At 36.4% G+C, this 18,412-nt stretch overlaps 2 protein-coding genes across 2 annotated transcripts in view; both read right to left on the reverse strand.

Annotated features, from left to right (window-relative positions):
- Positions 1–13,390, reverse strand: part of LOC128648366 (receptor-type tyrosine-protein phosphatase alpha) — a 152,000-nt gene extending 138,610 nt beyond the window's left edge. Inside the window, exons 1-2 of the mRNA XM_053700965.1 lie at positions 13,276–13,390; positions 4,167–4,254 (exon numbers count right to left, since the gene is read on the reverse strand). Of these exons, the coding sequence (XP_053556940.1) occupies positions 4,167–4,254; positions 13,276–13,353 (166 nt within the window). The 5' untranslated portion in view covers positions 13,354–13,390. The remainder of the gene's footprint in view (positions 1–4,166; positions 4,255–13,275) is intronic.
- A 217-nt stretch (positions 13,391–13,607) lies between these two features.
- LOC128646843 (sushi domain-containing protein 1) overlaps positions 13,608–18,412 on the reverse strand; it is a 377,381-nt gene continuing 372,576 nt past the window's right edge. Inside the window, exons 10-11 of the mRNA XM_053699643.1 lie at positions 14,262–14,370; positions 13,608–13,680 (exon numbers count right to left, since the gene is read on the reverse strand). Of these exons, the coding sequence (XP_053555618.1) occupies positions 13,608–13,680; positions 14,262–14,370 (182 nt within the window). The remainder of the gene's footprint in view (positions 13,681–14,261; positions 14,371–18,412) is intronic.

Consider the following 18,412-nt stretch of genomic DNA (forward strand, 5'->3'; position numbering starts at 1 on the left):
CGGCTGTGACCCTGTGATGCACATAGTACAGCTGTGACCCTGTGAAGCACATAGTACAGCTGTGATCCTGTGAAGCACATAGTACAGCTGTGATCCTGTGAAGTACATAGTACAGCTGTGACCCTGTGAAGCACATAGTACAGCTGTGACCCTGTGAAGTACATAGTACAGCTGTGACTCTGTGAAGTACATAGTACAGCTGTGACCCTGTGAAGCACATAGTACGGCTGTGACCCTGTGAAGCACATAGTACGGCTGTGATCCTGTGAAGCACATAGTACGGCTGTGATCCTGTGAAGCACATAGTACAGTTGGAAGCATACGGCTAGATTACGAGTTTTTGTCGGTAATGGTGTGCGGTGCTAACGAGCTTTTTTTTCTCACAGCTCACTTAAGCCAACACTGGTATTACGAGTTTTCTGCAAGCCGGCGTTAGCCTCATAAAAGTGAGCGTTGAGCAAAATTTAGCTCCACATCTCACTGTAATACCAGTGTTGCTTAAGTCAGCGGTAAGCTGGTGTAACGTGCTCGTGCACGATTTCCCCATAGGGAACAATGGGGCTGAGCTGGCTGAAAAAAAATCTAACACCTGCAAAAAAGCAGCGTTCAGCTCCTAACGCAGCCCCATTGTTTCCTATGGGGAAATACTTTTTACGTCTGCACCCCAACATGAACCCCGAGTCTAAACACCCCTAATCTTACACTTAACCCCTAATCTGCCGCCCCCAACATTGTCGCCACCTGCATAATATTATTAACCCCTAATCTGCCGCTCCGGATACTGCTGCAACATACATTATACTAATGAACCCCTAATCTACTGCCCCAAACATCGCCAAACCCTACATTATATTTATTAACCCCTAATCTTCCGCCGCCAACGTCGCCGCCACTATAATAAATTTATTAACCCCTAAACCTAAGTCTAACCCTAACCCCCCCCAACTTAAATTTAAATACATCTAAATAAATTATTCCTATTTAAAACTAAATACTTACCTATAAAATAAACCCTAAGATAGCTACAATATAACTAATAGTTACATTGTAGCTAGCATAGGGTTTATTTTTATTTTACAGGCAAGTTTGTATTTATTTTAACTAGGTACAATAGTTATGAAATAGTTATGAACTATTTAATAACTACCTAGCTAAAATAAATACAAATTTACCTGAAAAATAAACCCTAACCTAAGTTACAATTACACCTACTACACTATCATTAAATTAATTACATAAAATACCTACAATTAATTACAATTAAATAAACTAAATTACGAAAAACAAAAAACAATAATTTACAGAAAATAAAAATAAAATATATATTTTAAACTAATTAAACCTAATCTAATCCCCCTAATAAAATAAAAAAAGCCCACCAAAATAAAAAAAAATCCCTACCCTATACTAAATTACAAATAGACCTTAAAAGGGCCTTTTGCGGGGCATTGCCCCAAAGTTATTAGATCTTTTACCTGTAAAAGAAGAAATACAATACCCCCCAACATTAAAACCCACCACCCACACACCCAACCCTACTCTAAAACCCACCCAATCCCCCCTTACTAAAACCTAACACTAACCCCCTGAAGATCACCCTACCTTGAGCCGTCTTCAACCAGCCGGGCACAAGTGGACCTTCAGAGCGACAGAAGTCTTCATCCGATCCGGCCAGAAGAGGACATCCAGACCGGCAGAAGTCTTCATCCAGGCGACATCTTCTATCTTCTTCCATCCGGAGCGGAAGTGACGTCATCCAAGATGGCATCCCTTCAATTCCGATTGGCTGATAGAACAGCCAATATAATGCAAGCTCAAGCCAATTGGTTGATTGGATCAGCCAGTAGGATTGAAGTTCAATTCTATTGGCTGATTGCATCAGCCAATAGGATTTTTCCTACCTTAATTCCGATTGGCTGATAGGATTCTATCAGCCAATTGGAATTGAAGGGACACCATCTTGGATGACATCACTTAAAGGAACCTTCATTATTCAGTGGCCGTTGGATGGAAGAGGGTGCTCCGTGTCAGATGTCTTCAAGATGGACCCGCTCCGCTCCGGATAGAAGAAGATAGATGTCGTCGCCTGGAAGAAGACTTCTGCTGGTCTGGATGTCCTCTTCTGGCCGGATCGGTAAAAGAGCGGATTACTTTGGGGCAATGCCCCACAAAAGGCCCTTTTAAGGGCTATTTGTAATTTAGTATAGGGTAGGGATTTTTTTTATTTTGGTGGGCTTTTTATTTTTTGGGGGGGGGAATAGATTAGGTGTAATTAGTTTAAAATATCTGTAATTTCTTTTTTATTTTCTGTAATTTAGTGTTTGTTTTTTGTAATTTAGTTTATTTAATTTAATTGTAATTAATTGTAGGTATTTTATTTAATTAATTTAATGATAGTGTAGTGTTAGGTGTAATTGTAACTTAGGTTAGGGTTTATTTTTCAGGTAAATTTTTATTTATTTTAGCTAGGTAGTTATTAAATAGTTGATAACTATTTAATAACTATTGTACCTAGTTAAAATAAATACAAACTTGCCTGTAAAATAAAAATAAATCCTGAGATAGCTACAATGTAATTATTAGTTATATTGTAGCTATCTTAGGGTTTAGTTTACAGGTAAGTATTTAGTTTTAAATAGGAATAATTTATTTAGATGTATTTAAATTATTTTTCAGTTGGGGGGGTTAGGGTTAGACTTAGGTTTAGGGGTTAATACATTTAATATAGTAGCGGCGACGTTGGGGGGCAGATTAGGGGTTAATAAATGTAGGTAGGTGTCGGCGATGTTAGGGACGTCAGATTAGGGGTTAATAAAATGTAACTAGTGTTTGCAAGGTGGGAGTGCGGCGGTTTAGGGGTTAATACATTTATTACAGTGGCGGCGATGTCCGGTTGGCAGATTAGGGGTTAAATAATTTTATTATAGTTTTTGCGATGTAGTTAAGAGTTTTATGTTACGGCGTTAGCCCATAAAACTCTTAACTACTGACTTTAAAATGCAGAAGGAGTCTTGGAGGTAGAGGGTGTACCGCTCACTTTTTCCAGCGATCGTAATACAGGCATTAGGAAAATCTCATTAAAAAGATAGGATACGCAATTGACGTAAGGGGATTTGCGGTATGCTAAAATCGAAGAAAAAACCTGTACCTGCCAGACTCGTAATACCAGCTGGCATTAAAAAGCCACGTTAGGACCCCTTAACGCTGCTTTTTAACCCTAACGCAAGACTTGTAATCTAGGCGATAGTTTGCAAGTTCAAAGTTAAAGGAACAGTGTTTACACTACCTGGACAGTGCAGAAAAAAAGAAGCTAAAAATGGGTGCAACCAGATTTCTGAGCAGGCAGGTTGAGAAAAACCCTTGAGTGACTGCAAAGGACCTGCAGCAAGACTTGGTACCAACAGGCACTGAGGTTTCAGTTTGCACAGTAAGATGCGTACTAAACAGCAGTACTGACAGCATACAATGCCGCCCCTGCACATTTACGGTCAATCGGCTGCTATCAGGGTTTGTCAATCATCCCAATCGTATCTGATCGGGTTGATTGGAGTCTGTCACGTCAAAGGTGGCGGAAGAGTTAAGGAGCAGCGGTCCAGTGTTTTCTGACGAGCCTGAAGGCTCGTGCAGTATAAGCAGCATCCGCTGCTTAATAAATGTACCCCTAAATCTTTATGAAAGTTTTTTTTGTGCACATTTCAAACATTTCCAGAGCAAAGTATCAATTCCAAAATAACAAGAACATTTCATTTTATGTGAAGAACATTGCAATGTAAAAAATGTTCAGAACGCATGTTGGGTTGAGCGCACTTGGTCTAACATGGTTGAGTTAGCTTACGAGCGATAAATGTTTTTTTGTTTTTTTCAAATTTGCTTTTATAAGTCTATGAACAGAAGAAGTTATATGGACGCAATATCCGCAGCCCTGAAGTCTGCACCCATTGGTTTTTGCTCTTGCACAAACAATTTACTTTTAACTTGTAATATGTAGAAAGTTTATTTCTAGGGGTGTTTGCGATCAAGAGAAAGTGCTAAATACTGCTTCACTTGTTATCTAGCCCGTAGTATGGATGTGACTCTGTGAGACCCTTACTCAGCACATCACTTATCATAAGCAAATGAATCTACAAGATTATAATAAGAGTCTATGGTCAACAGGTTGTACTTACACGGCAAAACCTTCTTGTATCGGTTCTTATCCTTGTTCTCAGGGGCTGTGGCAGCTTCACAGGGGTACAGGGGCCCAGGGGGCAGCTCCTGAAGCACAGAAGGAGAGAGAACAGGTTTTCATTAAACTTGCTGAAGCCAAGAAGGTCTTCATTTTCCATCACAGTCACGTGTAGTTACAATATTTAGTATATAACTAGAGGTGAACGCAGTTACACCCAGGTATCTGCTTAATACTTGTTGCAGGTCCTTACTAACATTTCATAACCTTAAAGGGGCACTGAACCCAAACATTTTTCTTTTGTGATTCAGATGCAATTTTAATCAACTTTATAATTTACTCCTATTATCAATTTTTCTTCGTTCTCTTCCTATCTTTATTTGAAAAAAAAGCGTTCTAAGCTAAGGAACAAGCTACTTTTTTGGTTCAGGACTCTGGACAGCACTTGTTTATTAGTGGGTGAATTTATCCACCAATCAGCAAGAACAACCCAGGTTGTTCACCAAAAATTGTCCGGCATCTAAATTTACATTCTTGCTTTTCAAATAAAGATACCAAGAGAATGAAGAAAAAGTGATAATAGGAGTAAATTAGAAATGTGCTTAAAATTGCATGCTCTATCTGAATCATGAAAGAAAATGTTTGGGTTCAGTGTCCCTTTAAGGGAGTAAATACCCTATTAGTGCAGAATGTACTCAACCCCAATAACAAACCCATTCTACTTATATATAATGTGCATGACAAACAGACACCAGAGAGTAAGAAGAAAGACATCAAGGGTCAACTTTATTAAATGGTTCCACATTAAAATAATTATCAATCTTAAAGGGATATAAAAGGCTAAAATTATCAATTGCTTATTCAATAGGTTAATAGAAATCTTAAATATACTCCAAAACCTTGTGCTGTCATTTCTAAACAGTTCGCAATCCACTTCTAAAAACTGTTTCCAAACCCACCGCGAGTCTAACTTGCATTAGCCAATCACGGTGAGCAACCTAGGTTTTCTAGGCTACGGCAGTCCTCGATTACTCTCAAGTTTCCAACGCATGCGCTCTTAATTTGCACTGCCAATAGTAATATGTAATGTATTCAACAAAAAGCTGATGACAGCTGCTACTCTATGAGCATGCGCAACCGCCTACGAGAGATCTGGCAATTATCTTCATTGTGGGCGGTGCACATGTGTGAGACGGAGGTTTCAAAAGATTTAAATATGTAAACAATGGGGCCGTTATAGGAATGTTGAACTGCGTGTCTGACAGCCCATTTATGTGGAGGGGTCTGTAGTTACGTCATCACGGATAAAAAAATATATATTTGTAATTACTTAGATGCTTCAGTTTTATAAAAAAGTAAGTAGGATTTGTTTCTAATACATAATTCCATCATTCTGTGTCTTTTTATGTTCCATCTATAAACACTTAATCCTTTAAAGGTAAACCAAGATGACTTCAATTAGGTGTTAGTTTTAAAATCCCTGCTAAGAAGATCAGGACCCAGGCTTGATGGCACCTGCAAAGCCCAAATACAACACTATTGAGGAAAGATGGATTCAAATAAGCTCTATGAACCAACATTCACCTGGAAGTTGCTCCCTCCTAATGGCTGTCACTCCCCTCCCTATGTCTACACCCAGGGCCCAGACCTACTGCTAGGATGTAACCACCCCTTCAGTTCTTAAAGGATTCCAAAACCTTCGTATTTTTGGAACCAACTGACCATCAATATCATATAGTACATGTTTACATTTCATCACATACCTATTTGTTGTCTCCAACAAAGTTTCTGAACATCAGAAAAAATAATTTTTATTTTCGGCGTTGACGTCATATCAGCCAACCCTTAAATATGGGAGTTTCACGATCCAAAAAATGGACCAATAGCATTTACGATCAGTGCATATCATTAACTTGCGATGTCGTTAGCATGCGCATAATAATTAGTCTAGCCTCGCATGCGCATATCAGCTCAAGGACTCTACATTTACCTATACAATGGTATGGGCATTATGCAAGCACTTTGAACAGGACAATCGAGTATGCAGATTTACATTCAGTGACGTATGGTATGGCGATCAGTGCAAATTTCAAATATGTGCATAGCGACAAAAAAACGCCATGTTGATAACCTGGGTTATCACTGTCGGTTGGAGGATGCCAAGTTATTGCCGGCGGTGGGTTCGGAATTTAATACATTTTCAGAAGACGCCTTATGCTAAGTAGTGGGGTAGAGAGTTCCAGAGGACAGTAGCAGCACATGAGAAGTCTTGGAGGTAGGAGTGGGATGTAGAGATAATAAGAGTGAAGAGACATATGTCTGAGGTTGATTGAAGAAGACGGGTCAAAGAGTATTTGGAGATGAAAGAGGAAATATTGTTGGGAGTTAGACTGTTGAGTGCTTTGTAAATTAAGGTTAATACTTTAAATTGTATTCTGGAGTGTATGGGGAGCCAGTGTAGAGACTGGCAGAGCGGAGCTGCTGATGTAGATCAGTGACTTAGGTGGATGAGTCTAGCTGAAGCATTTATAATAGATTGAAGGGGAGAGAGGCAGTGTTTTAAAAAGGCCAATTAGAAATAGATTGCAATAGTCAATGCGTGACAAAATGAGGGAATGAATTAGTATTTTTGTAGGTTTTTTCAGTAAGGAAGGAACAAATTCTGAAAATGTTGCGTAGGTGTGCACGGCAGGATTTGGTAAGTGCTTGTATATTATTATTATTATTATTGTTATCGGTTATTTGTAACTAAAAGATTTCACAGTGCTATAAACATAGGCGGTATACAAGGAAACATTTATAGGGATCAAATGGGTAGAGGGCCCTGCCGAGAGTCACACTGTTGTAGTCATCTCTTAAGAAGTTGAAATACAAACAGCTAGGCTCTTTGGCTTACATGCTAAGGGGGTTCAAGGGGATAGCAATGGAGGAGAGGAACTGGTATAAAGAAAGTTTAGTGTAGGTGTATGCATCCCTGAACAGTAGAGTCTTTAGGGACCGCTTGAAGCTTTCAAAACTAGGGGAGAGACTTGTGGAGCAAGGCAGAGAGTTCCACAAGATGGGAGTCATTCTGGAGAAGTCCTGTAAACGGGAATGTGAGGAGGTAACAAGAGAGGAGGAGAGTAGGAGGTCATGAGCAGAGCAAAGGGGATGGGAGGGAAAGTATCTGGAGACAAGGTCTGAGATATAGGGGGAGCAGTGCAGTTGAGGGCTTTGTATGTCCGAGTGAAAATTTTATGTGGAGGCAAGAGGAAGCCAGTGAAGGGATTGGCAGAGAGGTGCAGCAGATGAAGAGCAACAGTATGGATTGTAAAGGAGCTAGGCGGCTGCTGGGGAGACCAAAGAGGAATGAATTACAGTAATTGAGATGGGAAAGGATGAGAGTGGATTAAAATCTTAGTTGTGTCTTGTGTAAGGAAATGTCTAATTTTAGAGATGTTTTTAAGGCGGAAGCTTAAAATGATGCTAATTACAAAAAGATATTTCATATACTGATATGGCTATTGAACATGACTTTTTTTCTGGGTTTAGTGTCCCTTTAAGGAACCCACACTGTCTAGTCATACAGAAAGAATATCTCAGGGAGGGATCAATTACTTTCTGACTTAACACCTCTAGGTTGACTAACCCTGTTTAACGGAAACCCTAAATCAACCCTAATGGAAGCTGTAATAGTCAATTACTATCCATACAACTGGGAGGGAGGAAGGAGTGAAAAATATTCTATGATGCATTAAACAAGGAGAGACAACGGCCCTACATGCACTTCCTTCTTTTACTGGTATGTATGCCACCCCTTCTCCACTTGCGACAAAGCTGCAAGCACCTCACTGTCACTTAAAGGAACTTGAGCTTATTGTTCATGAATACAGAGGCTGTACACAAGCTCTGGCTTATATTGCACAGGGAAATATATTTAGATGTTTGTTTACATTAAGTGTCTCAGATCATAATGTTACATTTCCTCTAATCATATAGATTCTATAGTGAAGAGACCATGCTATAAATGTTACATTTCCTTTAATCGTATAGATTCTATAGTGAAGAGACCAACATATAATGTTACATTTCCTCTAATTGTATAGATTCTATAGTGAAGAGACCATGATATAATGTTACATTTCCTCTAATCGTATAGATTCTATAGTGAAGAGACCATGCTATGTTACATTTCCTCTAATTGTATAGATTCTATAGTGAAGAGACCATGTTATAATGTTACATTTCCTCTAATCGTATAGATTCTATAGTGAAGAGACCATTATATAATGTTACATTTCCTCTAATTGTATAGATTCTATAGTGAAGAGACCATGCTATAATGTTACATTTCCTCTAATCGTATAGATTCTATAGTGAAGAGACCATGCTATGTTACATTTCCTCTAATTGTATAGATTCTATAGTGAAGAGACCATGTTATAATGTTACATTTCCTCTAATCATATAGATTCTATAGTGAAGAGACCATTATATAATGTTACATTTCCTCTAATTGTATAGATTCTATAGTGAAGAGACCATGCTATAATGTTATATTTCCTCTAATCATATAGATTCTATAGTGAAGAGACCATGCTATAATGTTACATTTCCTCTAATCGTATAGATTCTATAGTGAAGAGACCATTATATAATGTTACATTTCCTCTAATCGTATAGATTCTATAGTGAAGAGACCATGCTATAATGTTACATTTCCTCTAATTGTATAGATTCTATAGTGAAGAGATCATGCTATAATGTTACATTTCCTCTAATTGTATAGATTCTATAGTGAAGAGACCATTATATAATGTTACATTTCCTCTAATCGTATAGATTCTATAGTGAAGAGACCATGCTATAATGTTACATTTCCTCTAATCGTATAGATTCTATAGTGAAGAGACCATGCTATAATGTTACATTTCCTCTAATCGTATAGATTCTATAGTGAAGAGACCATGCTATAATGTTACATTTCCTCTAATCGTATAGCTTCTATAGTGGAGAGACCATGCTATAATGTTACATTTCCTCTAATCGTATAGATTCTATAGTGAAGAGACCATGCTATAATGTTACATTTCCTCTAATCGTATAGATTCTATAGTGAAGAGACCATGCTATGTTACATTTCCTCTAATTGTATAGATTCTATAGTGAAGAGACCATTATATAATGTTACATTTCCTCTAATTGTATAGATTCTATAGTGAAGAGACCATTATATAATGTTACATTTCCTCTAATCGTATAGATTCTATAGTGAAGAGACCATGCTATAATGTTACATGTCCTCTAAAAGTATAGATTCAATAGTGAAGAGACCATGCTATAATGTTACATTTCCTCTAATCGTATAGCTTCTATAGTGGAGAGACCATGCTATAATGTTACATTTCCTCTAATCGTATAGATTCTATAGTGAAGAGACAATGCTATAATGTTACATTTCCTCTAATTGTATAGATTCTATAATGAAGAGACCATGATATAATGTTACATTTCCTCTAATCGTATAGATTCTATAGTGAAGAGACCATTATATAATGTTACGTTTCCTCTAATTGTATAGATTCTATAGTGAAGAGACCATTATATAATGTTACATTTCCTCTAATCGTATAGATTCTATAGTGAAGAGACCATGCTATAATGTTACATTTCCTCTAATCATATAGATTCTATAGTGAAGAGACCATGCTATAATGTTACATTTCCTCTAATCGTATAGATTCTATAGTGAAGAGACCATGCTATAATGTTACATTTCCTCTAATCGTATAGATTCTATAGTGAAGAGACCATGCTATAATGTTACATTTCCTCTAATCGTATAGATTCTATAGTGAAGAGACCATGCTATAATGTTACATTTCCTCTAATTGTATAGATTCTATAGTGAAGAGACCATGCTATAATGTTACATTTCCTCTAATCGTATAGATTCTATAGTGAAGAGACCATGCTATAATGTTACATTTCCTCTAATCGTATAGATTCTATAGTGAAGAGACCATGCTATAATGTTACATTTCCTCTAATCGTATAGATTCTATAGTGAAGAGACCATGCTATAATGTTACATTTCCTCTAATCGTATAGATTCTATAGTGAAGAGACCATGCTATAATGTTACATTTCCTCTAATCGTATAGATTCTATAGTGAAGAGACCATGCTATAATGTTACATTTCCTCTAATCGTATAGATTCTATAGTGAAGAGACCATGCTATAATGTTACATTTCCTCTAATCCTATAGATTCTATAGTGAAGAGACCATGATATAATGTTACATTTCCTCTGATTGTATAGATTCTATAGTGAAGAGACCATGCTATAATGTTACATTTCCTCTAATCGTATAGATTCTATAGTGAAGAGACCATGCTATAATGTTACATTTCCTCTAATCGTATAGATTCTATAGTGAAGAGACCATGCTATAATGTTACATTTCCTCTAATCGTATAGATTCTATAGTGAAGAGACCATGCTATAATGTTACATTTCCTCTAATCGTATAGATTCTATAGTGAAGAGACCATGCTATAATGTTACATTTCCTCTAATCGTATAGATTCTATAGTGAAGAGACCATGATATAATGTTACATTTCCTCTAATCGTATAGATTCTATAGTGAAGAGACCATGATATAATGTTACATTTCCTCTAATCGTATAGATTCTATAGTGAAGAGACCATGCTATAATGTTACATTTCCTCTAATCGTATAGATTCTATAGTGAAGAGACCATGCTATAATGTTACATTTCCTCTAATCGTATAGATTCTATAGTGAAGAGACCATGCTATAATGTTACATTTCCTCTAATCGTATAGATTCTATAGTGAAGAGACCATGATATAATGTTACATTTCCTCTAATCGTATAGATTCTATAGTGAAGAGACCATGCTATAATGTTACATTTCCTCTAATCGTATAGATTCTATAGTGAAGAGACCATGCTATAATGTTACATTTCCTCTAATCGTATAGATTCTATAGTGAAGAGACCATGATATAATGTTACATTTCCTCTAATCGTATAGATTCTATAGTGAAGAGACCATTATATAATGTTACATTTCCTCTAATTGTATAGATTCTATAGTGAAGAGACCATTATATAATGTTACATTTCCTCTAATCGTATAGATTCTATAGTGAAGAGACCATGCTATAATGTTACATTTCCTCTAATCGTATAGATTCTATAGTGAAGAGACCATGCTATAATGTTACATTTCCTCTAATCGTATAGATTCTATAATGAAGAGACCATGCTATAATGTTACATTTCCTCTAATCGTATAGATTCTATAGTGAAGATACCATGCTATATTGTTACATTTCCTCTTATCGTATAGATTATATAGTGAAGAGACCATGCTATAATGTTACATTTCCTCTAATCGTATAGATTCTATAGTGAAGAGACCATGCTATAATGTTACATTTCCTCTAATCGTATAGATTCTATAGTGAAGAGACCATTATATAATGTTACATTTCCTCTAATCGTATATATTCTATCGTGAAGAGACCATGCTATAATGTTACATTTCCTCTAATCGTATAGATTCTATAGTGAAGAGACCATCATATAATGTTACATTTCCTCTAATCGTATAGATTATATAGTGAAGAGACCATCATATAATGTTACATTTCCTCTAATCGTATAGATTCTATAGTGAAGAGACCATGATATAATGTTACATTTCCTCTAATCGTATAGATTCTATAGTGAAGAGACCATGTTATAATGTTACATTTCCTCTAATCGTATAGATTCTATAGTGAAGAGACCATTATATAATGTTACATTTCCTCTAATCGTATAGATTATATAGTGAAGAGACCATGCTATAATGTTGCATTTCCTCTAATCGAATAGATTCTATAGTGAAGAGACCATGCTATAATGTTACATTTCCTCTAATCGTATAGATTCTATAGTGAAGAGACCATGATATAATGTTACATTTCCTCTAATCGTATAGATTCTATAGTGGAGACCATGCTATAATGTTACATTTCCTCTAATCGTATAGATTCTATAGTGAAGAGACCATGATATAATGTTACATTTCCTCTAATCGTATAGATTCTATAGTGGAGACCATGCTATAATGTTACATTTCCTCTAATCGTATAGATTCTATAGTGAAGAGACCATGATATAATGTTACATTTCCTCTAATCGTATAGATTCTATAGTGGAGACCATGATATAATGTTACATTTCCTCTTATCGTATAGATTCTATAGTGAAGAGACCATGATATAATGTTACATTTCCTCTAATCGTATAGATTCTATAGTGGAGACCATGATATAATGTTACATTTCCTTTAACGGTATAGATTCTATAGTGAAGAGACCATGATATATTGTTACATTTCCTCTTATCGTATAGATTCTATAGTGAAGAGACCATGCTATAATGTTACATTTCCTCTAATCATATAGATTCTATAGTGAAGAGACCATGATATAATGTTACATTTCCTCTAACGGTATAGATTCTATAGTGAAGAGACCATGCTATAATGTTACATTTCCTCTAATCATATAGATTCTATAGTGAAGAGACCATGATATAATGTTACATTTCCTCTAATCATATAGATTCTATAGTGAAGAGACCATGCTATAATGTTACATTTCCTCTAACGGTATAGATTCTATAGTGAAGAGACCATGCTATAATGTTACATTTCCTCTAATCGTATAGATTCTATAGTGAAGAGACCATGCTATAATGTTACATTTCCTCTAACGGTATAGATTCTATAGTGAAGAGACCATGCTATAATGTTACATTTCCTCTAATCGTATAGATTCTATAGTGAAGAGACCATGCTATAATGTTACATTTCCTCTAACGGTATAGATTCTATAGTGAAGAGACCATGCTATAATGTTACATTTCCTCTAATCGTATAGATTCTATAGTGAAGAGACCATGATATAATGTTACATTTCCTCTTATCGTATAGATTCTATAGTGAAGAGACCATGATATAATGTTAGAAGTAATTATCTGGCACCATGCAATATACACCAGTCTTATTTGGGAAATACAGACAACAACTGCAAATCTTTTCCCGACCTTAAACTCGTTATTGCGACCAACAGGTGCCATAGTGGAACTTTCTTCTACTTCAGCAGCTTCTTCATGAGCCAACATCTCTTTCTTCCGGAAATTCTTCACAGCCTCTAACAACTCTTCTACTGGGATATCTCTTTTTTTCTTACCTGCTGAAATAAGTTATTTATAATATCTGGGAACAATTTCTCGTGCTTGATATCTTCCTTGCAACAGATGCAAATAAGGATATCATGTCCTGTAGCATTATCACTGGCTTAAGAGGAGATAATTAAAGGTAAATTTCCAGTCATCTGGAGGACAACGTTAGAAAATATCTCAGGACACCTTTCACCTTAGTCATACTTACCTATGCTAGTTCGGGAATTCAATGGGATGTCTGATTGCTTCCGGGATCTGCCATCACGTCTAAATGATTAATAATAAATAGTGATGAGTGTCTGGGTCAGAGACACTGAACAAGGATAGTTCCCTTTCTAACTTCTATAATTCTAGATAGGAAATTCAAGCTTAGAAGCTGGTCCTATTTGCCTAATGTGAAGTTTAGCTAAGTAATTCAACTGAAACAATAATCTAAGTGTCAGGTAAAATACTGATCACAGCTCAAGAAGATGTTTAAATTTACAAATCACCCCACTGATACTTTGTGTGCAGTTTTACCATTAAATTAAGTAGCTGTTTACAAGTACATAGTGGCTATAGTAAGTCATATAGTAAAACTGTATTTAAAAAGAGAAGAGTAGAGCTACTAATTACCTACATCTCTATAGTTTACTAGCCAGGGGAGAAATGCAAATTGTCCAAAGGTAAAAATATACATATCCACTGCTAATTTGTTACATAAATTTATTAAAAAGTACAGCACCTTGAGATCTCTCTCTCTCTCTCTCAGACTTGGCTGATATTTTATTCTATAGCAACACAAAAGAAATGTCTAATTACAAGGTGTTTATTTTAAGTGGTAAGGTAGAAGCAAGAGATGCACAAACCTGAATAGTAAATATTTCCAGCCAATCAGAAGCAGTGCCAGGATGAGTAATACACTAGCTGCAGCTGACAGTCCTGCAACCAGGGCAGATGATTCACCAGATAACTTCACTAATAATAAAACACAAAACACCAGTGAGATTTGTATTTATGTAACCAGTATAAGGCTACAGCTATTATCACTTTTATGCCATGTACAGTAACTTATACTGATTGTGACAGGTGTGAGTAATGCAAAAGCCATAATCCTACTACACTATCTCCTTACTGAGGTGTAGAATTACTTGCTATAGTATATACAGTCTACACAGAGAGTGGGGAACATACGTTTTCCATTATTTTTTTTGAGCTTCAAAAATGAATTTAATTAATATTAATGTGTATTCACATGTTAATTAACATAAGAAAGCTCTTGCTAAAGAAGCATTTGACAAAGATTAGATACAGACCTACAGGAGATGGCAGTTGGCAAAAAAAAAACAAAAGAATATTTCAGTTTCACAATTAAAACTTGAGGTTTTCCATTTTTTTATCCTTATCCTACTGTACCTTTCCCAGTAACATATTAGGTATATCTGTCTGGTTCCATACAAAAGTATAGTTTAGTACTATATTACCAGCCATTTCACCTTTAAATGAAGGATTTGTAAAGCTAGTCCTAGATAACCAGCTTAAAAATAAATAGACATATGCAAAGATTTTAATTACAGACCAGCAATGGAAACATGAAAAAAACAAGTTATGCTTCCCTGATAAATAATTCCATGATTATGATCCTCCATCATAAAATGTTGTACCTATTAACATCCTATTAGCCTCAGTTAACCATACTGCGAAGCAGGCCGGACCCAATGGGTCTCGTGGATTCTAACCATCACAAAAACTGTTTATTCACCAAGTCTATAAGAGTATGTTAAAAGACACAATAGAATGAAAAATCACCAGTAATATTAACTGTGAGTCAAATAAATCTCTTTAAAAAGGATCTCAATTTTGCTCCCTCCACCTCCTCTAGTTCCTTTGATTTACAGAAATACACAAGAAAATTAAATGTTACTTTGAGATTCAGAAGAAAAAGAATGAAGATATGAATGGTTGTAACTTATGGGATTCTAACATTAATCTAAAAATAATTCCATTAGATATTTATATATAGGAACAACTTAAATCAGAAAGTGATCATTATCATAGTAATGTATCAGTTAAAATAATCTAAAAAGGCCATCCAAATGTAATCCCAGTAATAGCAAATGCCAATTTTTGGAGATTTATGAAAGTTTAGATCTAAATGATCTTAGGTATATAAAAGGAAGGGATAAGGAAAGTTTTATTTTTAAAAATTCCTCACGATATGAAAAAAAGTTATATATGAATTAAACCATAATACAAATATAATAATTAGAAAAGCTGACAAAGGGGTGGTATTGTAATCAAGGATACTAAAGTTTATAGAAATGAGGCATTGTGCCTACTATAAGATAATGATTTCTACAGTGTCTTGGCTTGCAAACAAACCCTAACTTTGTTAAAAAATTATACTGAATATTGAAAGAAGGCCAGGAGTATGGGATAATCTATCAAGAAGTGTTTGATTTTTTGTGGACAAATAAGCCAGTTAGTCCTATCTTCTATCACTTACTAAAAATCCACAAGAGTTTAGACAATCCTCCCGAAGACCCATTACTTCCGGTATAGGGCCGGTGACAACTAGACCTTCCCTGTATGTGGATTTATTTCTACAAAGAATTGTCCCAGAAACAATGTCATATCTTAAAGATAGTACTAGTCTAATTAGACTCTTAGGCCTAGATTTAGAGTTTGGCGTTAGCCGTGAAAACCAGCGTAAGAGGCTCCTAACGCTGGTTTTAGGCTACCGCCGGTATTTGGAGTCACTCAAAATAGGGTCTAACGCTCACTTTTCAGCCGCGACTTTTCCATACCGCAGATCCCCCTACGCCATTTGCGTATCCTATCTTTTCAATGGGATCTTTCTAACTCCGGTATTTAGAGTCGTTTCTGAAGTGAGCGTTAGAATTCTAACGACAAAACTCCAGCCGCAGGAAAAAAGTCAGTAGTTAAGAGCTTTCTGGGCTAACGCCGGTTCATAAAGCTCTTAACTACTGTACCCTAAAGTACACTAACACCCATAAACTACCTATGTACCCCTAAACCGAGGCCCCCCCACATCGCTGCCACTCAATTTAATTTTTTTAACCCCTAATCTGCCGACCGCCACCTACGTTATACTTATGTACCCCTAATCTGCTGCCCCTAACACCGCCGACCCCTATATTATATTTATTAACCCCTAACCTGCCCCCCTCAACGTCGCCGCCAGCTACTTACAATAATTAACCCCTAATCTGCCGACCGCAAAGCGCCGCCACCTACGTTATCCTTATGTACCCCTAATCTGCTGCCCCTAACCCCGCTGACCCCTGTATTATATTTATTAACCCCTAATCTGCCCCCCTCAACGTCGCCGCCAGCTACTTACAATAATTAACCCCTAATCTGCCGACCGCAAAGCGCCGCCACCTACGTTATCCTTATGTACCCCTAATCTGCTGCCCCTAACCCCGCCGACCCCTGTATTATATTTATTAACCCCTAATCTGCCCCCCTCAACGTCGCCGATACCTGCCTACACTTATTAACCCCTAATCTGCCGAGCGGACCTGAGTGCTACTATAATAAAGTTATTAACCCCTAATCCGCCTCACTAACCCTATCATAAATAGTATTAACCCCTAATCTGCCCTCCCTAACATCGCCGACACCTAACTTCAATTATTAACCCCTAATCTGACGACCGAATCTCGCCGCTATTCTAATAAATGTATTAACACCTAAAGCTAAGTCTAACCCTAATACTAACACCCCCCTAAGTTAAATATAATTTAAATCTAACGAAATTAATTAACTCTTATTAAATAAATTATTCCTATTTAAAGCTAAATACTTACCTGTAAAATAAATCCTAATATAGCTACAATATAAATTATAATTACATTGTAGCTATTTTAGGATTAATATTTATTTTACAGGCAACTTTGTATTTATTTTAACCAGGTACAATAGCTATTAAATAGTTAAGAACTATTTAATAGTTACCTAGTTAAAATAATAACAAAATTACCTGTAAAATAAGTCCTAACCTAAGTTATAATTAAACCTAACACTACCCTATCAATAAATTAATTAAATAAAATACCTACAATTACCTACAATAAAACCTAACACTACACTATCAATAAATAAATTAAATACAATTTCTACAAATAACTACAATTACATAAACTAACTAAAGTACAAAAAATAAAAAAATATTTACAAACATAAGAAAAATATTACAACAATTTTAAACTAATTACACCTACTCTAAGCCCCCTAATAAAATAACAAAGACCCCCAAAATAAAAAAATTCCCTACCCTATTCTAAATTAATAAATTTAAAAGCTCTTTTACCTTACCAGCCCTGAACAGGGCCCTTTGCGGGGCATGCCCCAAGAAAATCAGCTCTTTTGCCTGTAAAAAAAAACATACAATACCCCCCCCCCAACATTACAACCCACCACCCACATACCCCTAATCTAACCCAAACCCCCCTTAAATAAACCTAACACTAAGCCCCTGAAGATTTTCCTACCTTGTCTTCACCTCAACAGGTATCACCGATCTGTCCTGGCATCCGGTGCTGAAGAGGTCCAGAAGAGGCTCCAAAGTCTTCCTCCTATCCGGCAAGAAGAGGACATCCGGACCGGCAAACATCTTCATCCAAGCTGCATCTTCGATCTTCTTCCATCCGGTGCGGAGCGGGTCCATGTTGAAGCATCCGACGCGGATCCATCCTCTTCTTCCGGCGTCTCCCGACGAATGACGGTTCCTTTAAGGGACGTCATCCAAGATGGCGTCCCTCGAATTCCGATTGGCTGATAGGATTCTATCAGCCAATCGGAATTAAGGTAGGAATATTCTGATTGGCTGATGGAATCAGCCAATCAGAATCAAGTTCAATCCGATTGGCTGATCCAATCAGCCAATCAGATTGAGCTCGCATTCTATTGGCTGATCGGAACAGATTAGGGGTTAATTATTGTAAGTAGCTGGCGGCGACGTTGTGGGGGGCAGGTTAGGGGTTAATAAATATAA

The sequence above is a fragment of the Bombina bombina genome, chromosome 2 (genome assembly GCF_027579735.1).
Source record: "Bombina bombina isolate aBomBom1 chromosome 2, aBomBom1.pri, whole genome shotgun sequence".
Lineage (NCBI taxonomy): Eukaryota > Metazoa > Chordata > Amphibia > Anura > Bombinatoridae > Bombina > Bombina bombina.